Source organism: Mastacembelus armatus, chromosome 18 (assembly GCF_900324485.2).
Source record: "Mastacembelus armatus chromosome 18, fMasArm1.2, whole genome shotgun sequence".
Taxonomy (NCBI): Eukaryota; Metazoa; Chordata; class Actinopteri; order Synbranchiformes; family Mastacembelidae; genus Mastacembelus; species Mastacembelus armatus.
The window spans coordinates 14,798,635-14,816,059 of record NC_046650.1 but is presented as its reverse complement, the minus strand read 5'-3'; the positions used below and the strand labels follow the sequence as shown (position 1 = coordinate 14,816,059).

General features: G+C 40.3%; 1 protein-coding gene across 5 annotated transcripts in view; it reads left to right on the top strand.

Moving 5' to 3' along the window:
• kcnip4a (potassium voltage-gated channel interacting protein 4a) overlaps positions 1–16,592 on the top strand; it is a 99,892-nt gene extending 83,300 nt beyond the window's left edge. For 4 of the 5 annotated variants that reach the window (XM_026331994.1, XM_026332032.1, XM_026332021.1 and 1 more), the window contains 7 exons: positions 9,344–9,468; positions 13,662–13,731; positions 14,270–14,340; positions 14,958–15,065; positions 15,746–15,850; positions 15,942–16,004; positions 16,086–16,592. In XM_026331994.1, the coding sequence (XP_026187779.1) occupies positions 9,344–9,468; positions 13,662–13,731; positions 14,270–14,340; positions 14,958–15,065; positions 15,746–15,850; positions 15,942–16,004; positions 16,086–16,133 (590 nt within the window). In that variant the 3' untranslated portion in view covers positions 16,134–16,592. Of the gene's footprint in view, positions 1–8,083; positions 8,180–9,343; positions 9,469–13,661; positions 13,732–14,269; positions 14,341–14,957; positions 15,066–15,745; positions 15,851–15,941; positions 16,005–16,085 lie in introns of all 5 variants that reach the window. The other variant, XM_026332003.1, reaches the window with a different exon arrangement.
• The last annotated feature ends 833 nt before the right edge of the window (positions 16,593–17,425 follow it).

The following is a 17,425-nucleotide window of genomic DNA, read 5'->3' as shown; positions in this document are numbered from 1 at the left end:
ATTCAGCAATAGTTCGGCATCTTTTTTTTTTTTTAATTATTTCTAATGATGGTGTTTCATATCTGTCTGGTTAATTTCATTTGCAAATTTATCTTGGAAATAAATCTTACAGTTACTCAAGCAGGGAAACAGGATTTCGAAGATTAAAGTCTGGAAACAGTGTCTTAGTTACAGCAGCTCCACTGCTCCAAAGCTGCAATTGTTCATCCAGTTACCAATCCCTTTAAAGGACAACAACCAACTGGCCAATTACCCTTTGGCTATTTTCCATGATACCTATTTAGAGCGGTGACATGATTTACTTAACCTTTGCCTAAGTGTCCGAACTTATGGGTCCCTCTGTTGCCTTTATTCAGAAGGAAGGTGGGGGAGCTGACTGAGAGTAAGAAGCCTGTCAATTTGAGTCTGGAAAGCAAGGACAAGGATCGCCCAAGCGATCGATTTTGATGAAAACATCATAGATAATAAATTCTGATAGGAGGAGGATGACAGATGCTTGTGAGCCAGCGATCTGATACGGATGATTGCAATGCTTAAAGGCTTTTTCTGTGGAAGAGGGAGATGGAGGCTGGCTGTATTCTTAAACATGTATTTAATTAAATGGTCTCTGCACAAAGTAGCAGCACCAAAGTGATGCAGCACTGTAGTATGCACAGTGTCGGTTCAGCAACAGCTTGTGGTGTTCTCATGTTAATTGAATATCCTTGAGTTTTGTGATATTCAGACATTCTCATCTCACAGTTTTTCAATGTGCAGCTTAATTATTCTAAAAAAGAAAAAAAAGTATTTTGGAAACCTTCAACCATCTCTAGAGCATTGAAGTTGCATTTACTTTCCCATCAAGGCTATCCAACCAGTGTTTATGACTAATAATAATTAGCCAAAGATAATGCTGCCACATGAATTCAGCAATAACAGTTTCCACAGTTGAGTCGAGGACATAAGGGTTCATGCATAATGCAGGATTTCATTGCCAACACTATAGCTGATTCCAAATTCTGTGCTTTAGTTTCACATGACTTGAGTGTCCCAGGCTTTATCCCCTCCTCTTTCCATATGTGGGAAGTCTGTTTGTATGTTTCTTTTGTGAAAGTCTTCATACTGTCTTCTTGTTTTTGACTCCCATGTTGCTAACTATACCAAAACTTTGAGTTCAGTCAGTCATTCTACTCATTGAAGATCATCTTTGTGATGGAAGGAAGGTGGTGTGGATAGCCTGTGAACTGCAGCTAGGTGCCTAATGTAAAGAGAACTGGGACTGACTTGTGCCTATAGCCAAACAGTCTTATCAGTGATTTTTATCATTTGTTAAAACTTCACAGGAATAAGTCTGAAGAAAACGTCATACATCAACTGTAAAACCACTCCCAGCACATAAAATAATTAGTCTTTACTAAATGCACAACGTTTAACTAACAAAAAATTGCAACAAAGGCACAAAATTCAGAAAAAACACAACAAATATAAATCTGTTCACGTTTCAGTGAAATTAGCTGATGCAGACCATGTAGTAAATCATACCGTCACAAAATTGGCTAGGACCTTTTTAATACAATAGAGAATAAAAGCCTCATTGTCATTGTTTTAATAGAGTAAAAAGGTATTTACCCCTTTGAGCCACTTGTATTTCTATAGGGTGGATAATAGGATAAGATATAGTGCTGCATTGTACATGTATGAAGAAAAATGATATTGGAGTTCAAAAGCTTATTATCAGAACCAACCATTTGTATTGTTTTCACGCTGATTGCATTTGAAATTCAAAGTCAGAATAAGATTCATACTAGTAATATGAGTGAGTAGCGTCAGTGCAAGTTTCCTGTGAGTGAGTGGAATACAGATTGAAGTGAGTCATCAAGACTCTTTTCTCTTCACATTTGAAGTGTCAAAACTTCCTTCCTTATCGCACCTTATAATCCTACAAATGATTAGAGCAGGAAGGGCAGTGGACTTCTTTCTTTCAATGCCAGGCACGGTTTTCTCAGAGACGACCGAAACACTATGAAGTGATAAATGAATGCAATTAAAAGCATAAACCGCTCTCTCCCCCAGCTTCTAATAAATGCCTCAGCCCTCTGATGGTGGGTCATTATAGTCGGTGTGAGAGTGTATTCCCATCACAAAAGACCTTGAGTCTTCAGCCCTCCAGCCGGTGCACTCGGTCACTTTCAGAAAAGGAGACGATTTTCCACGTCCTGGCTCAAAAATAACATCTTGCACTTGAGGACAGTGACATTTCTTGTTGTCAAACTGGCTTGTTTCAGCTGATTATAACTACTGAAGTGCATGAGGCAACACACAAACTGAAACAAATTGTGCTAATGACAGATTGTGTTTTTACCAGTGGACTTAACATTTTGCCACTATAGTTTGTGCTGCTTTCTCTTCTCTCTTCCTAGAGGGAATCATCTAGACTTCAGTTCATTTGGCTGTTTACACTGATTTATTCCCAGTCTTCTTGGGCTCTAATTTATTTGGATCTGCCTTTCATCACTGGCAGAAAGGCACAAAAATGCAAATAAGCCTTTTTGTCCGGGACTGTTGCACAGACAGTTGTTGTTTGTGGCCTCAATGTGCCCAGGTGGTTTTAAATTTAAGAGAGGCCATGCAGTCACCCTGTCTTTCTGCCCTTCACTGTTTGCACCTCATTTTTCCACCTGCCATAAGGAGTTGGAGGCTGTTTATTAAATAACAGGAATGACGTATCGCCCTCCCCAGCTCTAGTCTCGGGGCTTATTTGTATTGGGGACCACAAAATGCGAATAAATAGCAGATCTGTATCCGCCTCCCTCGTCGTCTGTGATTTATCTGATATAAAATGAGCCTTTCTCATTACACAGTGGGGACTGTGTTTGAATTACTCTTCTTTTATTGACTTCTATCTGCAGATCTAAGACTTGCAAAAGCAGAATAATAATCAGCAGATGCCCACTGTTGGCACCTCTGGTATTCTGGGTGTCTGTTCTAATTTGTTTGGAGCAATAGAAAATATTTGGTGCTTCAGAGGGGAATTCATTGCACCTCAGCAAAGGCAAAGCTGCTCCTCTTTGCAAAGGAGCTGGTTGTTTTATCTTCTGTCTTTAGGCAGATATGGATTGGCATGGTGTCACCAGCTTCTTTTGACATGCATGTAGGTTTACTGCAACTGCCCAGATCTCACTTCCCTCTATATGCAATGACAGTGTATGAATTTAATGTGAGCAGTAGCTGAACTCACAGTTTTATTCATTGCCTTCCATTGCTGACAGAAATACAGAATGTGTTCATCCAATCTTTCCTGTTCCAGTGAGGAAAAAGGAAAGAAATCTCCTGAGCTTTTTGCACAGTATTAAATAGCAATTGATTCTACATGTTTTGCACTTAGTATTTAATGGCTTTTCAGTTAAGTGGTTTATTTCCATCTGCTCAGACTCTGCTCCATGTCTTTACCTGCTCTAAGTAATATATTGTCCTTATGTACAGAATTTCTAAGAGACAGAGCGTTCATTTGTAAGCATATGTGGTCGTACATTAGAACAGGAAACAAAACTTTGTTTTCTGCTGGGAGGTGACTAGTGCCAGTAGTGTTTGTAAGTCAGTTTCATATCACCCCTTTTTTTTTTTTTGTGGGATTCATACCAGCACCACTGGCCAGGCTGCCAGACACTGCTCATGTGCTGTTCTTGTCCCCTGTCTCACTGGATGTAATTTCAGTTCGTCTCTAGCTGCCAAGTGTCTGTCACATTTGTCCCTGTTTCGCTGGAAAAACAAGCCTTGGGACTTAAACACCAGAGTGATGAGTTAAAGTGAACCTGATGTCCGCACAATGACACGATAAATATTGGGTTTAAAAGTAGCCTTCTGTCCCCTGGCTCTTGCTGATTGGGTTAGATTTAATTTGACCAAAAGGCTTTGCCTCTGCACTTGCGTAATTGACCATACGACAATATGACCTTCTGTAAATGTTCCATGTGTACGCTGTTTTTTTCAGAGTCGACCTTTAGAGCAGTGAGAGTTCGAAATCAAAATCCAAAGAAGTATTGATCAATCAGCATAGCATGTGTTAGATCATTACCCTAGGCTTAAAGATTAGGGAATTCATTTTTTTTTTCCCCAGATATTATCATGTGACGAAGCTAAAATCCTTTTGAAACATGCTTTAGGTTATTTACAGTGTTTGCACAGCAAATAGCCGTAGGGTTGAGTAGGACATGTCCTGCTCTCCCATATGAGGCCTAGCTCCGAAAAAGTTCCCTCTCTGATATTAAATACTAGTATCAGCGACTAAAATCAACTTTCAAGTCTATCTGATCATGTTTTGTGTGTCATTGCAAACATTTATAGCTCTTTTGTGACTGTCTGCATTTTCTGCCCGTAAACGGAAAGCTGTAGGCACAGTGCAGCTTCGTGATGAACATGATATCCTCAGATTACATTTGATTGTTCTGTGTCGACGTGCCAGGACTAAAAACAGACTATATTAGGAGTGAGCTCAGGTTAGGATAAGATGAGCGTTGAGATTGGGACAGGTGTTAGTCTTCTTCACCAGCAGGATGACTTGCCATCAGCACTGGGAGCTTAATTACCACATGCTTGGTTCTGTTAAATGAAGAAATCTGATTCATGTAAGTTTCATTTGACAGTTAGGGATGTTGAGATTGATCTGCAAGAAATCTCATTAAAAAGAGACATGTTCGTATTAGATCATCAGAGATTTACTGCCTTTTTTTATTATACACCATCATTCCACTTTTATAAGTAATAACAGTATTTAGATAAAACATGGTCTGTACTGTCCAAGCCTGGTCAGAGACCTGAAGCTGTATAGGTCCGCTTAACCCTGGTATGTTCCTTTGGCGTCCTGGCCTTTTTTAGTTTAGCTTGTAGTTGAGAAAAAAAAATAATGCATGTGACTCTGCTGTTTTCATCCGATAACACTAACAGTAACTTAAGTAAAAGACAGCGAGGAAGTAAAATGTAGGGTCTGATGGATGGTATCTACGCCGGAAATTGAAAATGATCTAACCCAGTTTCACACAGATTAAACCCAGACTTTTTTAGTAATTTCAATTTCTAATTTCCATCTTAAACCAAGTAAGGGGCTTCTACAATTACCATATTAAATTCATCTGTCCCATGTGGCCCCCCAGGCCATGATTTCCTTGTGTAACATTACATACATCCTCACTGCACAACAAAGAAGCAGCAAGCTCAGCAGCACCCAACTGTGTCAGCTCAGCATAAGATTCGACCCAAGACTGATTCATTTTGAGCAGCCATCCATGATAATTTGAAGACATTGTAGTTTGTATGTGATATACAGTATATTCATCAAATATTCATTGGCCACTGCTTTTTTAGTTCATAGAGCCAACTGATTTAGGGTTAGTGAGGTTTCCCACTCCTACCTGACTTTGAGATATTGACGACCTTAATCAAAGAACCTGAGGGAGTGTAGCGACTGAGCTGTAATTGACCAATCCAGACTCATTCTGGGGGGATAATATTCTCACCTTCATTTTTGCTGTGTAGCAGACCATTTTATGGCCGTAGCTCACCAAGCTGGCTAAGCTGTGTCCCATGGTCGTCACGTTTGCTGAGGTGTTTTTCATTTATAACCCTCACAGGGTGTCCAGACTCATTCTCATGTGTTGCTACAGGGCAAAATAACTGAGGGAGCTTCTGCTGGTCACGGTGGTGGCTATGAATTTTATCTCTGAGTTGTTGTCAATTCCAACCTGCCGTTATAGCAGCAGTCACTCACCAGCTGCTGTCGTCATGTGTTTTGTTTCCTTTGAGGAAGGCAAAAGTTTTGCATGACAATATGTGTGTGTGTGTGTGTGTGTGTGTGTGTGTGTGCACGGAATGGCTGAGTAAGTCTTTCTTCATACGCCTGATTCTTCGGGACAACAACATGGTTTTTAATAATTGCGGCGATACCAGATAGACTGTGACCTTTGACCTTTGCAAGTAAGGGCACAGCACAAGTGCTCTCCACATTGTCACATGCTCATAAGCATCGGATCTGTTTTGTCAGTTAAACTGAAAGGGCAAACATGAATCAGCCAGCGATGACTGTGTGCTCTTTTCCTGCCTCGTTAAGTGCCGTGTCACTCATGATCTGATTCCACTCCAGAATTCAGCTTTTTGTGCGTTCAGGTTTCTTCTGCTTTTCAGTGGTGCTTTTTACTGTATTAGCAGTGCTGTAGTACGGATCATTTCACCCTTCAGTCGTATTGTTTGCACTGCAACCTGAACTCACCCAATATTCAGATGCATAAGACTTTCCTGGACCCTATCACATTGTCTTCAGCGCCAAGGTAGATGTGATGCCACAGTGTCGCCGTACAGTAACGCAGATAAGAGCCTTAAGCATGTCTCTTCACCAGCCAAGTCTCCAAACCTTCCAAGTTTTTGAGTCAGTACCGAGGGAAATATGAGCTGGCATTAAGCTTTTAGCAAGACTTAACAAAACCAACAGTGTATTTTCTCAGAAATGTTGGTTTGCAGTGTGATGCTGGTTAATGTGCACACTGCCACATCTGAGCTCCAAGAGCTTTTAACCATCTGCTCTTTGTCTGTGCCCCATTTAACTCTGCACAGTGTGAGGGTGAAACAGCTGAAACCACAGCAGATTCTGGCTTTGCAACTTTCCTGTCAGGGAACTTTGCCAACCAGCTGAGGATTTGGCAGGTATTTGGCAAAACCTGCTTGAGACCAAGCTCCATTCAAACTTGGCCATTTCTACTGAGCAATATTTCACATTTAACAACTGTTCAAGATGATAAAACGTTAATAAAACCACTCAGCAATAATACAAAGTGTTTCATTTATGTTTTATATATATACACACACATGAAGAAGGACTTTTTAAGAAAACCATATGTTAACATGCTAAACATCAGTTATTTTATATATAGATGGATGTGATAACTGTATTTATATCATGTTTTATTTGGAGGTTTTGCTCCTCATATTATGGATCTGTGTGAACTCTGTTGACCTGCTATTTCTGCTGCCCAGCAGTTTTACATTGAGCCCACTTTCCCCCGGTCCTCCATGATGTTCCAGACCACGTCTTTTTACAGTCTCTACTCAGTGGCATAACTGTGACCAGTGCATATCTTTGTGGTCCATGCTTGTAGAAGTCTCATTGACCATGTTGATGTTAGAGATATGCCAGGAGCTCTAGACCTTTTTAGCTGCGATTGCAATTAAGTGCTGGTGTGATTGACAAGTGGTTCACAGCAATCATGAGCTGCAAACCCACTGCTGCCATTAAACCCAGTGCTAACTGTTTCAAAATAGCCCAGAGTGGGAGAGGAAATGGACTTGTATGCTTTTAGGCAAGGCTGTAAACCTGCTATTTAATGATTTGCAGCGTGGTGCTGCATATAACATAATAGTTTTGTTTGTTTGTTTTTTAATCTTTGATAAGACATTTTTCTTTACTTGTCTTGTGCCAAACTGCTTGAGCCCGAAAAAATAAACTTACCAAGCAGAATGTTCGACTGTGTGTGAAAGAGTAAACTTCTGATATTAAAACACAGCCTGATGTGAGCTCTGCAGGCTCCGTATCATATTCAGGACCTGTCTTTTATAGTGATTACCTGGAGACTTGTGAACAGGTAATGTAACCCACTGAACTAGCTGTGTGTGGCTTGCAGTGATGACATATATATAGACAGCCTTGAACTCGCTCATGTGACACTTTCTTCAAATCAAATCATTAATTCATTCAGACTGAAAAGCCTCAAAAGGTTTTGGATGAGTTGCCATGAAATTTTGTAGAGATATTTGTGGTCTAGTGTCTTTGGCATCAGCGCTCCACACTTGTTAAGTTTACATGCATCATTTCTAAGGTTTTAAACTTGTCACAGTGAAGACATCCTCTCTTGCTTGTCAGAGCTGCTTGGAGCGGCTTTAAACCAAACAGAGTTCAAACTACCACGTTGTTGTCCTGAAGAACCAGCTTTAAGAGGTGGCCTTGTATCTGTATGACCTTCAGTACACCCTCACCTCTTGCATGTCCACTTTCCCAGAATATATTGAGGCTGTTAGTTGCCTGGGCAACCATAAAAACCTATAATGCTGTATTTCCCAGGTTACCCTCAGATTGTCCACAGGCGCGGAGTGAGAGCACGACTCATGAGGCTCTTTCCATGCTCCACAGCCAAAAAACCATCCTCCACTAATCAAAGCAAGTGGCTCTTCCAAGACTCTCACACTTTCTCTTCGTCTCTTTTGTGGTCGTTTCTAAGATGCTTTTCATTCCTGTAGTTTTTCTTGGTATGGGGCCTTATACGGTCACACACCTGCAACGTTTATTTTTTTAGAAATATGTTTTAATGTCTTACATTTCACATAGAACATCTTGCTCTTGCTTGTAGAAGCAACAGGTCCTTGCTGAATGTGCGATGTGGTATTATACAGAGAACAGAGGCTTTATTTTTTTCCCATCCATTAAAATGGTTTAAATTCCCTCTAAGGTTGTCACAACTAAAAATATATAATATAGTTGCACGTTAAATGTTTTCACCACATTTATTTGATGAAAAATGTTATTGTGTTGCAATGTGTATAATTTAAACACTGCAATTAAACGTGATTCTACTTATTGCAGAACTAGGTATGTGACTTCTGGACAAATTTGACAGTCAATCCCAAATGAGGGCAGTGCATGAGATCAAACAGCTGTTTTGATATCTCTAAATGAGCTAACACGGCCTATAAATGCAGCACGTTGGCTCCGTGGCGGCAGGTTAATTGTGATCTCTAAGACAATGTGGCCTTTTGGCTGAAAGCTTCAGATAGACCCTCGGAGCTAATGAGGCATTTAGATACTGTGTCACACTTTAGATACATGAGGGGTCTGGCGCCAACAAGACAAGTCAAATGCTGTGCTACGAGGACAGTGCAGTCAGTGACGGGGCCCAGACAGCATCTGCCATCGTTACAGGCCCATTAAAAAGACTCACAGGGTTCAGCTGCCCCTCCTCCGGCAAGAGGCTCTCTGCCACAAGGACAGGGTTCTGTGGTCTCTAATTACCTCTGCTGTTGTATTTTTAGCATAAAAGAAAAGATGCCATTCAGATTTTTTTTGAAGAAACATTTTAAATAAATATATTTTATTTATTTTTGTAATTTAATATATTTTTCTAACAAGGATAAAAAAAAAAAAAAGACAAAGTCACTGGATTTTTTTTGTGTCTAGAAGGTTACATAGAATTAGCCTCATGCCAAATGTGCTGTTTTGAATCGTAAAGTTGGAAATGTCTGCGTTTATTTGCTTAGCTGTCGGTGGTATTTAGAAGATTTTTAGAGACTTCTGTTCACATCTGACCTTCTTCCTCCTCCTCTGCAGACAGCGTTGAAGATGAGCTTGAACTGTCTGCGGTTCGCCATCGCCCCGAGGGCCTTGAACAGCTTGAATCCCAGACACGTTTCTCCCGCAAGGAGCTACAGATCCTTTACCGTGGCTTCAAGAATGTAAGTATCAGGACCATCATATAGCTCCAGCACCACAGATACCGTAGAGGTCCGTGGACTTCGATCTCTCCTGGATCCAGGAGTTTGGTTTGACTAATTCTTTATAGCCTTCTAAAGTTGGCAGAGGTGTTTCTTCTCATTTGCTCACAGAGCAATGAAAATGAATGAAATAATAATCAAACATGTAGAAAATGTTTTGCTGAATAATCTGCATCTTACGCTAAATGACATCACATCCAGTTGTGCCTACCACAGAAAACTGAAACTAAATTCCTGTACGTTGTTCACTGTGCCAGGGATAATTAGGTCATACCTTAAGGTCATAGCCCGTGGAAGATTGCTGATGCACAATCCAGGTCAAAGTCCTCGAGAGCAGCTCATATAAATCCGCCTCGCGTGATTGTCACCTCTGGTGTGAGCTGTAATGAGATGACCCAGAATTAACTCAAATCCCAGACTGTCAGGCAATAAAAGAGAGGGGGATAGCAAGAGTCCTGTGGTAGTGGCATTCCCATGGGGCTTCAGCTTCCTGTTTAGCTCCAGCAAAGCCTCCCCATTAGTCCACTTCCACTTTGAGGTAAGAAATGTACTAATGAGGCCTTTAATTTGTGCCACACACTTTGTCTGACTTCCTCTAATGCTGAGAGAGAAAATATTGCGGGTTTATCACAATCTTAGTTTGTTTCTTGGCCTCCACTGTCGTGCAACCTGAAAAATCTCTGCCATTATTTGATGAATTTCATTGAAATATTTTTACATAAATTCATGACTTTGGTGTTGCCCCAGTTTTTCCTGTAATGCAGTATTTTCTCAATTATATAGGTGATAGACAAAATGTTGAAAATGTCTCAAAAACATTTCCTATTGCTGTGAAATAAGGTGCAGATATAATTTTTTTTATTGTTAAATAGTAACCTCATCTAGCTCTAAGTAAATCCTCAGAGAGCCGCTACTGCAGTCGTTTTTCTTGGTCGTAACTTCCTTTTCATTTTTATTCAAAGTTACTTTTTGTTACTGTGTAATCAGACAGATGCTGCTGAGACAGAAATCAATTAAAGTACAGCTAATAAATAGCTTATGTCCTCCACTAAGTCGACAGTGAAGCTCACTTTCTAACAGCCAGGGTTAAACATTTCATCTCAGTCTTGCCCCAGCAAAGTGACATTGACAGAATAAAGGCGAGCTCTTAAGGCCAGCCAGACTAATAGAGGCTGGCATCGTTCCCACAGTGAAAGATTTGTCCTTGGTGTCCAGGGTTTCAAAGCAAATGAAATGTCTCTAATGCACATGGAAGCAGGAGGTTGTTTATCTTTACAACAAACAAGTCATCCTCTTCTAGGTGGTCAAAGGGGAGCGTCGTCTCGGATCCAGCAGTGTTTCCGACAGGGACCTAAAACAAAGACTTTTGGTTCAGATTCTTGCTTTCAAGGTGAAATTTGAACAAAGGTCAGATTAAAAGTCTGAAAGAATCCATTGTTTTATAAACCCCAAGACCTTTTACTACTGGAAGGTCTGCAGTATCGTCCTCACGTCTGTCTAAATCTGCTGGGTTTTCACAGTTCACAGTCTAGAGCATCGCCTCAGGCATTAGATAAACATCTCTGTTTCTGTTCCATTAGCAATAATGCCCCTGTTCACAGGTTTATTTCATTCCCCATGATGCTTATTGCTGCATCGCTTCACAAGTCACAGAAAGGAATTTCATGCCTGGCTGGTTTTGCATTTCACAGATTATATTTGTGATTTTATTATCATGGATGAGCTCATTTTACAAGTGTGTCAAATGAATGCAAATACTTATTGTGAGCTCTCACTCTTTAATAAGATTGTCCTTGAAAATGTACAAAATGGATCAACATCCAAGGGCAAATGGATATGCACTACCAGTGTGTGTGTGTGTGTGTGTGTGTGTATAATTATGTATTACAAATGCCAGGCTTGGTGTAAAAATCAGATAATTACTGTTATTAGACAAAAAAATCATAAACATTACCATCCACAATTCTTACGATGCTTAATCCTTAAATTTTCTATGTGAAAGAGATAATGATTTCTCTGAAAGCTCAGTGTTGATAACTTTCGTAAAGAACAGTGTGTGAACGAGGTCCTGACTTTTACTTCAGCAGCATCAAAATGCAGCTAATCAAAACTATCTTTCCCTCATCAGTCATCAGGAGCTTAAAATAAGGAGTTAAAATAAGTTCAGATGCATTCTGCCGTCACTGCGAGACCACAGATTTACTGACTTTTAACTTTCCTTCAAATTTGTGAGGATGAGTTAGTGAGGTTAAAAGAAGCAGACTGGAATACAGCCATTTATATATTACTGTCCCACTTAATCAGTGTGCCATTAGTGCTGACAGCTGTAATTGCCCATCTGTGTACAGGCACACACTGGCGTGCACAGACTCTACAAGTGAGGTGACATTTTATGCTTTAAAAAAAAAAAAACCCCTCTCCTCACTTTAAATACCTAATTACATGACATTTCCTTGCACCGCTGCAACTAAAGGTTGAGTGTTGACAGCCCATTCACTGCACTGTTGTAGAACATAAACAATGCTTTAATTAACTGCAGCTCCACATAAAAAAAAATACATATCAAATGTAAGAAAATGCAGTGGAGCAACTGTTCTTTTAAAATGGATGTCTTTAATTTTCTTCTTCTACTCTTTAATTTTCCTGAATTCCCCCTGGGGGGATTAATGAAGTTGCTCTTATCTTACTTTATCTTTATATCCAGAGTTTTCTCCCAGTGTTGAGCTGCAATAAGAAAGATGAAGAGTAAGAATTTAAGTGAATTCAGAGAAGTTTTTGCATGCCTTTAGTTACAGATTACATAAATCAGCTTTACATGTGTTGGCAGGCAGATTCCCTTAACCTTCCTCTAGCTGTACATTGTCTTTAGTGCTAATTCACCCTGTGGTGGAGGATGGTGAACAAGGCTAATCAGCAAATCTTAGCATGATAAAATATTAAGACCCAAGATGTTAAAATCATGAAGTTCACATCATTTCAATAGTTGCAACATGATCTATATACTATAATAGAATTCAGACGGTACCAGGTTTCATATGCATCCATGCACTGACCCTTGTGACCCAGCACCATAAACTCCACAGACTCTGACTTCATGTAACCAGGCCACAAAAGTATTATGTTGAGAAAAACTTGTGCTCATTCGTTCTCCTTAACTTTTCCAAAGTCTTGACCTCACCTCACCTACGAATTATGCAACTGCATCTGTGAGACAACAGCTTAAAGAGTGTCAGGGGAGTCCTTTTAGCATCCTCTTAGCATGAAACACAAAGAGCCCCTTTGAAGCAAGACAGCAAGGTTTCATCTGGATTCTTCAGCCTGACAGATCAGTTTCCCAAAGTGGCTTCAGTGACAACCTAAGTTTCCTCTAAACAAAGTTTATCATGTTTTAAATCACATTGTGAATGTTCAGAGAATCAGAGAATTGGTGTATTTTCATTTTAATTCATGGCTTTTACTGTTTCTGTTGAAATTGTATCAGAGGTGTTTATATTATCGCTTCCACCTCATGTAGAGTCTGTTCCTTATCTTTGATTTCCTACAACCACCTCTGCTATGGCCATGGTTTATTATCCTGTACAGAAAAGCCAGAGAAACACAGAACCCTATAAAGACTGTGTTCATAGGTGGAGAAATTTCCTGTTTCTAAATTCAATATCCTGCCAGGGTGCAGTGTGCAGCCTCGCACCGAGTAGAAACCTGAAAAAATATGAGTGTTTATTACCACACTGCTGAGCAAGGTCAGCCACCATGTCTTTGGTTGGGCCTTCTCAGTGAAAAGAGACGAAAGTGCAGCAGTTATGTAAGAGTCTCCAGGTTATTCCACGAAATGCTGCCACACAGTTACAGGTGGGTGAGCTTAAACAGGTTTAGCTGCTACAGTCAGCAAAATAAGATTTTCAGTGGCTGTGAAATTGTTGAAATGACAAAAAAGAGGCTCTGCTTGACTTACATGATCATTACAGGACCTGGGACTCTGCAGCTGTTGTTAATTTTATATGTTTAAATGTTGAATACATCTTTCTACACTGAAAATTGACTTTTGATTGAAATATCTTTTTGTATTCGGCCGTAACTGCCATGTCTTAAGAGACGGGGGCTTTAACACCGCGGAGGTGTTGCTGATTGACCTGTGCCATTCCATTCTCTTGCAGGAATGCCCCAGTGGAGTCGTCAATGAGGAAACCTTTAAAGAGATCTACTCACAGTTTTTCCCACAAGGAGGTTTGTACCTGCTGCTTTGTTATTTCCAGTTCGTGCGATCTCTTGCAGCCTGTTCTTATCTGCCCTGCACTGGACTGAAACATATAGCCTTTCACTCGTGTTTATAAAAATTGCACTCAGTCCAGAGTGCCTCAAGCCAGACCTCAATCAAAGAAAAAGTAGGGAGAGCGAGTGACAAAGGGAGAAAGTAGTCTGTGTTTGTATGATCTGACGTTGCTCACTGTTGGCTCTCATCATTATGCAAAGATTCAACTCGAGGAACAAGAGAGAAACATTAGGAGGCTTTGATATGTCTGTTCAGAGAGAAGAAAGGCAGGCCAGCAAATACGATGCCCTCCACACAAGAAACACAGAGAGAGCTCTCACAGTGAAGTATAATGTTCTTCTCTCATTCTAAAAAAAATTGAGGAGCAGAGTCTTTGAAGTTGTTCATAAAAGCAACGAAACTTTCCTTTCAACCATGTTTCTTCATGTTTGCGTTCATTGATCTGTAATCATGCCAGATGATTCATTTCACGTTTGTTTGTTCTCTTCATAGATGCTTCAACATATGCACATTTCCTGTTCAATGCATTTGACACTGACCACAATGGCTCTGTGAGTTTTGAGGTAAGCAAAGTCTGTTTGTATATTATTGTTAAACGCATTAGTTTGACGAAGTATCAGACACCTGGCCAAGTGCCTCAAGTACATCCGGCATGAACTGCTGCTGCAAAAGTGCATTAAACTTTGAGGCATCACTTATGTAACCTGCAACCCAAACACTTACACTTGGCCCAGACAAGTCCAATTAAAATGCCATCACCATATGATTAATATTCATGAAGGGCGTGTATTTGCTTATTAGGACAGAAAAGCTGTCATTACTCCACACCAAAGCTTTGCTGGCTAATGTGCCGCCCATTCAGAAGTGCAGGGATTCCCAGAGGGTTGACACAGATTCAGAGTCGGCTAATAATTTGAATAATGAGGTGTTTTTGATTAATAGCATCTGCATTGTTGCTGTTTCATCATTTGCCTCTAATTAATGCCCGACATCACATCCTTGCAAAAATGTTGATGCAAGAAACTAGTTTCAATCCCACATTGCATTGTGTGCATGGTGCGTGTTGCTATTGACTGTATTTGTTTATTGCATAGTTGTCCACATTCCTGATAACAGAATGTGTTAGTTTTTAAATGTTTATGATTTGTACAAATCTCATTGCCTCTTGTTGCCACTGCAGGATTTTGTTATGGGCCTTTCTATCCTTCTGCGAGGAACAGTCCAGGAAAAACTCAACTGGGCTTTCAACCTTTATGATATCAATAAAGATGGATATATCACTAAAGAGGTTTGTCACTTTAAACACCGCTGACAGCGAAAGGTCCTGAGACAAACGCTAAAATACTGCTATGCTTGAGGGGGAGCTTGACTCTCTGCACCAAATAGCAACACATCAAATAGCTGGTGAGAAAGTTAACAAACTCAACTTTGTGGTGTCTCTGAAAGAAAAGAGAGATGATGCTCAGTTTTCAAAAGCTTCAGTCTCTGGGTACCAAAAAATGTCTGTATGAAATTTCATACCAATTCATCAAATAGTTAGTGAGATATTTTATTCTGCAGCAAAGTCGTGGACTGACAGCAGTAACAGCGTCTTTGTTCTCCTGGATAATCCACAAACCTCAGTGAGCAATTTCTATAGGGAGCACTTCTTCCTGTAGAAGATTGTTTCAGTGAAAAGGTTCTGTGTGTGTGTGTGTGTGTGTGTGTGTGTGTGTGTGTGTGTGTGTGTGTGTGTGTGTGTGTGTGTGTGTGTGTGTGTGTGTGTGTGTGTGTGTGTGTGTGTTATCCACAGTGACAGTGACAGGTTTCGTCTTTGTTTTTCAGAGGTCATTTTTCATTCTTTTGAACACCGCAAATGAAATCCAACCCACCTCAGTTCCAGTGGGTTTGCAGCAGCTATCTTGAAGAGGTGTATCTTTAAACCTCAGCACATATTTGAGTGAACTGATCCTTTTCTGTGTGCCACAGGAAATGCTAGACATCATGAAAGCCATCTATGACATGATGGGAAAATGCACATACCCTGTCCTCAAAGAGGAGACGCCTCGTCAGCATGTAGAAGTATTCTTCCAGGCAAGTGTCTCACTGGCTGTATTTGTCAGTGACAGAGCTCAGGCTTTAGCAGACCTCTGTTTTCATCTTTCCTTCTCTGTGTGTCCAACAGAAGATGGATAAGAATAAGGACGGTGTGGTAACCATAGATGAGTTCATCGACTGCTGCCAAAATGTAAGACGTGCACCCTGAGACACTGCTGTCGCGGCTGCCGGCTCACGAGCCTTTTCTCATGAGATTTGTTTTTGTCTGCAGGATGAAAACATCATGCGATCAATGCACCTCTTTGAAAATGTTCTTTAACTGCTGGCTGGCTGTGGAGCATTTTGGGAGAGAACATCATCTTTAGCTTGGCCCAGAGTTGGACTCATACTGTGTACAGTGTGCTATGCAGACTTTTGACCATAGATAAAATATATTGTTCATTACTGTGGGCCACAAGTAGGAGTGGGCACGGCAGTAGGAACACTCTGGAATAAGCTGCCTTTTGAACGTTTTATTGAAAAGTCAGAGAAAATGAACAAATGGATAGAAAAGGGGGGCTGTGGCTGTAGATGTGGTTGAGTTGTCATTATGAAAACATCAAGGCTGATTCCCACTGTCTGAACACCAAGCTCTGCAAACTGTGAGAGCCTCCAACATTATCAAAGAGACTTCTCTTAAAAGGGTTCAGACAGGTCGCTTGTGTGTCTGCTGCGACATTGACTTGTTTTATTTACTGCCAAGTGAAATCACTGTGACTTTTTACTGCATCAGAAAAAGTACAAAATGTTTGAAGTAACTTCACATTTGTCTTGTTTTTACATTCCAGGCTGGCTCGAAATTCCAGAGTGTTCTTACGCCGCCGTAGTTAATTAACATTTAGAGAAAAACATATATTGAACCGTTTTAAATTGTATATACTATAGATAAAGCGATAGATTAGAACTCTATGAGAAACCTTTCAACTTTATGTTTACTTGCCAACTAGAATGAGACAACGCAAGGATTGTACTGATGTCAAAATCGGACCATAGTATCAATGGTTTGTCTACAGAAGCACACAGGTAGCTATATTTACCATGAGTATAGCATTAGATGATTTTTTTTTTTTTTTTGTCATAAAATAAATGCTGCTTTCAGTGTATTTCATTTAACCCTATGTATGTATGTATATTCACTGTAAAGCAACTGTCTTATGAATATGTTTTTATTTTGTTTTTAGGAGTTTACACTGAGAGAAGTGTTAGAGGGTATTTCTATGGTATTATGGTCACTTTACAAAAGGTTGTCAGTTGTACAGTATTAAATTTGCTCTTGGATGAATTTCAGGTCTTTCTTCATATAAGTCACTGTTTTTAATAAGAAAAGGGCAGTGAGGTTTGGTTGTTGATACAAACTTTGTAATATACTCATTGTTTCTGGCTTGCTGGCTAATACGCTTCGTGGTGTTTCCTTCCTCCTCGTCCTGTGGGCCACAGTCCAGCTGCCCACACCTGTTCAGCCTGATCAGTCCCTGCTGTGCCTGATTAAAGCCCTGACCCCACTTGTGAGCAAACACAAGGCATGCTGGGTCTTTTTCACTGACTTCCTCCTGCTCTTTGGAAGCCACTGGG